The 6100-nt window shown below is 33.6% G+C and overlaps 1 protein-coding gene across 2 annotated transcripts; it reads right to left on the bottom strand.

Moving 5' to 3' along the window:
- Window positions 1–2527: 2527 nt before the first annotated feature.
- Window positions 2528–5440, bottom strand: LOC132274192 (probable trehalose-phosphate phosphatase J). 2 transcript variants are annotated; one of them, XM_059775403.1, is made up of 12 exons: window positions 5279–5440; window positions 4903–5189; window positions 4648–4788; window positions 4482–4553; window positions 4276–4368; window positions 4086–4142; window positions 3867–3968; window positions 3687–3764; window positions 3503–3572; window positions 3211–3281; window positions 2982–3074; window positions 2528–2868 (listed from the first exon to the last, which is right to left on the bottom strand). In XM_059775403.1, exons 2-12 carry the CDS (start codon window positions 5179–5181, stop codon window positions 2809–2811), a joined length of 1116 nt encoding a protein of 371 aa, XP_059631386.1. In that variant the 5' UTR covers window positions 5182–5189; window positions 5279–5440; the 3' UTR covers window positions 2528–2808. The 2 variants fall into 2 exon arrangements, with proteins under 2 accessions (XP_059631386.1, XP_059631385.1); XM_059775402.1 differs by having other exon boundaries at window positions 4903–5192.
- Between the last annotated feature and the right edge of the window lie 660 nt (window positions 5441–6100).

Genomic DNA, 6100 nt, shown 5'->3' on the forward strand with positions numbered 1-6100 from the left:
CGTACGTTATAGCAAATTAACATGATACTTTCGCAGTTACAGTATCGGCTGTGGTGGCGGTATAACGGACTCAAACGAATATCGGTATAAACCAACCGATTCATAAAGATGTGTAACAAGGGCCAGCCTTGAGGCAAGGCGACCAAGGCGCCTAGGGCCTCCAATTTGGAAGGGTCTCAAATTTAGGATCATAATGCAAATATAGTAGTATGTATGTGTGACCATAATTTGCATAATTAAAAGACAATATACATTTATTTGTACCAGTAACCGGTTTATGGATGAGTGTTCTTAGAGTAGTCGGCCTAGCCCTGAACCCACGTGCCTATGACTTCGTTTCTCAAGAAATCTGCACAGCAGAAGATCCTGAATTTGAGACTTTCTACACCAAAAATATTCTTTTAAACGGAGGTATTCGTGCTTGGATGGCCGCTCAAGATCAGCCTCATGAAAACCTTATATTCTCTTAGGAGGTTCTACCCCGTGGAAACGCTCTTTAATGGAACTTTTCCACTGGCGATTGGGAATAGATGGACTTTCTATAGGACCCATTTTACTGACAGGATTCATTACTACTTTAGCATGAAATTAAGAACACAAAACCAGTAGCCCAAACTAGATGCCCAAATAAGAACATCTATGCCTAGATCAATAAACTATTCATACCAAAGTGGTTATATCCATTGATAAGTTGGAAAGAGTTTAACCATAAATAATCTTTTAATAACCATCCCATCAAATAAGTGGAAGATTCATTGAACTGCGAAACGTTACCCTGCCATAATGTGATGTGTTTCCAATGTCAATAATATCATCTAGATTTATGGCAATATATAACTTTCAAAAAATAAATTTATGGCAATAAATACACGTACTTATAATATTTATATATATAATACAACAATTTGTATGGTAATAATAATTTATTTATGTCCCCTCCCATCAAAATATAAAAATAAAAATAATAAATAAATAAATAAAATCTATCATTAAACTTAGAAACTTTTGTATTTTTATTATTATATTATTTTTGGGCTCATGTGCATGCATGGCAGATTCCGTTAAGTCCAATCTAAACAACCAAAAATTTTAACTCATGGATATTTCAATCAACTGTCACATTCTCTAAAATAACCTTGAAGATTTCCTAAAACAGGACATAGTTTCTAATATTGATGGAACAGAATTATTTTCAAAGCTACAAGTCTTATGAAAAGCTTTACCAAGAGGAATAAAAAAGGCAATTGAGGTATTGATTGCTATAAAAAAACTATGTTATTGTTTTCCAAATGCTTGGATTGCATATAGAGTATTATTGACTATCCCAGTTATAGTTGCATTTGCCTAGATAAGCTTTTCAAAGTTAAAGTTGACCAAATCTTATCTACAATCGACGATATGTTGGAGAAACTTAATTAGATTACTTTAATTCACAATTTTACAGCTCAAAATACAAGATGATCACATTTATTTTAATATGAAGTTGAATTTTGATTTTTGTGACTAAGTTGTGTTGAATATATTTTTTAATTTTTTAATGTAAACTGGATCGTGCTCTTTATAGAATAGCAAAATCGGGTTTTATTTCGTGTGTTTTCGACATTAATACATTTTGTGTTTATCATCTCATTTTAATGAAAATTTCACAGCATGTATGGAACCTTATAAAGGGCCTTACATTTGAAAATTCGCCTAAGGCCTCTCAAAATTTTAGGAGTCTCAGAGCCGGCCTTGTGTGTAATGGTATCAGATCATTAAAAAAAGTTACGAACCGACCGATAAATCGTATATAGGTCGATACGGCAAACCATATTATATATACAATTCATGTAGCAGTGTTTGTGCACGGCATAAACATCTAACCCCTAACCTTTTCCATCCATACATTCCTTCAAGAAACATATATATATATATATATATATATATATATATATATATATATATATATATAACTTTGTGACAAATTAAAAATTAAGATGTATGATAATAAAATTGAATGTCCTAATGGAGACACCACACAGTGTGGTCACATACCACACAGTGTGGTCACATACAATGCACCTAAAAAGCCACATGCCTTACAATTAATTCAAAATTTTGATTCTCCTTTGAATTAGAGAAATGCTTTGGAAGAGTTCTAATGGTTTTAAAGTAGCATCTTTTGCATTATTGAAGCTAAGATCTGATGTTAGGGGCTGGAATATTTGGTTTCTTGGCATCATCATCATTTTGTTAGTGTAGAAAAGTTATATTGCTTTTGGAAGGAACCCTTAAAATGCTTTGATTCCATGCTCTTATAAGTTGGAATAATAGTAGTACAAAAATGATAAAAGTAAATGATACCTCAATTCCATTTTTTTCTCCTCAGTTGTCTTAGTCAATTTCTCAAAATGCACTATAGTTTGTGTCAGAAAATGAAAAAATTATTTTGAGTGAAAATGATTGGAAACCTGCACATAGATGCACATTCACACTAGTTCTGGTTGCATCATAGAACTTTTGTTCCTTCACGTGTGCACGAAAAAAATATTGAATACTCCTGTATCTACTATTTGACTGACCATTGATCGAGGGTACTATATTCTCGATAACCCTAGGGTACACATATAGAGAAAGGGGTAGATGTTTCTTATGATAATTATATTCTTATGCTTTTCAAGATTACAAAACCTCAAATTATGGTCTCTCATTCATTATCTATCAACGTGGACCTAAACAATAAAAACTACACAAATCCAAGCCACCCCTAATCAACTTTTTGAGTAGGGTAGGTTCAATTTCTTCTCTAAATACAACATTGTTAGCCCTCTAATGTCCTCGTAGCAACGATCTTTTCCACTCCACCAAACGCTGCAAAAAGATCATAACCTGCAAAAAATTTACAAATAATAATTCAATAAACATGCAAAATTATTAAACTAATTAAATGATTGAATAAAACATTAAACGAAAGAAATTAAATTGCATGTTAATGTTCTTGCCTCAGATGGTTCTTGCAAAGTGTAGGAGGCATTTGTTTCCTTTGGTACGTTTGAGACGAGAATCCCAAACCCTTGTCCTCTTTTGCTTAGAACCTATATATATCATTGTACAAGAATTTCAAAATGACTTGTAATAAATGTGTTCAAAATGACTTGCAATGTTGAAAAAAAGAAAAGAAAAAACATGATCAACTGTCCAAACTGAATGTAGCAAAACAGCACACAATACCTTAAACGCATCCTCGTCCGTTCGATCATCTCCTATGTAAACCGGCAAAACATCATGCGAATTTGCATAACCTAAAAAAAGACAGTGAACAAATATTATATACATATAATGACATATAAAGGAAAAAAAAGTGTTAATGCTTTAATATATATGTGAATTAAAAATTCAAGTGGGTGGTTGGTCTCGTTGTTGTTGTGCTGGTGGTGGTGCTGTGTTGTGTGTGAGTGTGAGTGTGTATGTGTCTATTCACACACACATATATATAATATTTATAAGTTGAGTCAAAACTCACCTAGCGACTCTAACAAGAATTCAAGGGCCTTTCCCTTATCCCACTTAATGGTTGGACGGATCTCTAAAACCTGTTTTAACCAACAAATGGTCAGCCAAACAGTACCTAATATTTATCATAGGAAGAAAAACTTATATTGTATAAAATTTTTCCTATAATCATGTAGATGAATGCCAAACAGTACCTTCCTCCCTTGACTTAGTCTGAGCTTGGGGTACTTATTGAGCACTGATCTAACTTGCTCAGCCAAAGTGGTCCACCTCTGATTTAATTTTTATTCCAAAAAAGGTAATATTAGTTATTGAAATTTAATTATGAAGCAAGAACAAAAAAAAAAAAAAAATGAAAACGGTTTGATTTGTACCTTTTCATCAACGCACCGAAAGTGTACGGATAAGCAAAACTTGTTGTTTTCCACCATAGCTCCTGGTATGGATTTGGTTTTCTCTAACAAGGCTTTGTACACCTGAAAAAAAATATAGTAAACCACAAATTAAATAAACATCTATGAACATATTATTCAATATTTGTAGCATATTTTATTTTGCTTCTCATGCAGATGAAAGAAAGTGAAAAAACAAACCTCGTCGATCATGGGTAAGAAATCTCTGGCGGGTTGGAAGAGAACCGTTTGATTATCCTGAATTTTTCAAAAATTAGCACAAATTAATGTACAAACTAAGATATATATATATATATATATATATATATATATATTGTTGGTTTGATGAAATGAAGCATATGTAGTATTATTGTAGTAAACTAGTCCTCACTTTTTTATACTTGTGACCTTTGGATGGTCCCTTAATGTCCATGCCATGACTACCCGCATAGTACAGCTCTGATAACCTCACAAAGTTATAAACCTGCATAAATTATTACTACTTCGTTAGCATAAATGTTAATGACATATATATATACATACATATATATATATATATATATATATATATATGTATAGTGTATGTACAAAATGTACCTTGGCTCTGCACCTTCCACTCACTATGGCTGTAGGTAAATACTTAGCAACGTCCCTTACAGCATTTCTCATCTGATACAAAACAAGATAAAAAGTTAGTGATCTGAGACTGTATATATATGACTCATATGAGAGAAATTTGAACCAAATACAACATAAAACAAACCTCATTGGACATGAAAGCTTGGTCCGGATCTTCCACAATCGGCGAGAGGGTACCATCATAATCCAAGAACATCACTATTTGCTTCCCCTTCGAAGCATTTGTTATGTGCTCGAACATGGTTAACGCTGAGGGATGACGAAGCTGTCTCCAATAAAATTCGAAAAAAAAATAATAATAATAAGAATTCATGAGACACTATATATATACACATAGAAGGAATGTGCAAGAAAGTTCAGAATGAAACTTGATACATACAATCCAAGAGTTCGGGTCTTGATCAGTAGAAGCCGGGGATGATCTATGAGTTGGAGAAGATGCTCTCATTTTGTCAACCCATGCATTGATTTTAGCTCCGGCACCCGTTTCAATTTCAACCTTCTTCAATTTCCTAGAAATGGTGAAGTACCCAGTTGGCGGTTTCGGAATCAACGATGAGAACAGAGTGGAGTTGGACACGGTCACCGTTATCGTCATGCCACCACCACCGCCACCGGATTTCTTATCCGGAACCACCACCACATCTTGATTTGTCATTTCCTTTTCTACTACAAATCAAGAAAATATTTATCAGTACATATAATTGAAAGAAAACCCCGTCAGAGGAATTCGAAATACTAATGTTAATTCGTACCTGAGTTCGGCAATGAAGAGAGAACAGAGCAGAAAAACAGAGGTCTCTGTCCAAAGAATTGAAAGGTGATGAACTAGCTCACAAGTATGGAGAGAGAGAGAGGGGAGTTTAGAGAGAGAGAGAGAGAGTAGCTAGCATGCGCACTAGAGGTAAGCAAGTCACAATGTCATAAAGGAGGCGTGTAATGTAGTCAATTTATAAGTAAGTCGAAGGCACTAATGGACGGAAGCATCCCTCTTTTTCGGCTCCTATTGTGTAGCTTTTGTGGGCAGGGCCCTAGTAAGGTATGCGTATTCTCCGTGTACCTTTTTTGGATTCACTTAGTGCCTCTTTTCTTCATACCAAAATTACTTTTTTACTTTCTTATTATTATTACCTTTTAATTTCACTAGTGTCATTAATTTTCCACTCGTCTTGGTAAAAAGTTTTACACTTTTACTTTTCTTTTGTTTTTTTGTTCACTCCAATCTTTTTTTTTACTTTTTTGACTCTGTGTTTGCCGTTGGGATAAAAGGACAATTTTGTTTAAAAGGGTATAATGGTAAAAGGCGCAGATGAAAACTTTCACCATCGTTATTCTTCCATGTATTCAAATCAAGTTTGAATCATTCAACATTCAAGGCCATTTTATAAGATGGTTACTAGAATCCCCAAGGCGCATTGATTTTTTTTTTTTTTTTTTTTTCTGTAAATGGGTGAAAACAATGTGGATTATTCTAAACTTATTGCATTAGTATGTATTAAAGAATACACAATAATTCACATTTTACGGGTAGAAGAGAGAAATTCATCTTCCTTACAACTGATATGTCATGTCATGTC

Source organism: Cornus florida, unplaced genomic scaffold, assembly GCF_030987335.1.
Source record: "Cornus florida cultivar Cherokee Brave unplaced genomic scaffold, ASM3098733v1 CherokeeBrave_3.0.0_Hap2_Chr09, whole genome shotgun sequence".
Taxonomy (NCBI): domain Eukaryota; kingdom Viridiplantae; phylum Streptophyta; class Magnoliopsida; order Cornales; family Cornaceae; genus Cornus; species Cornus florida.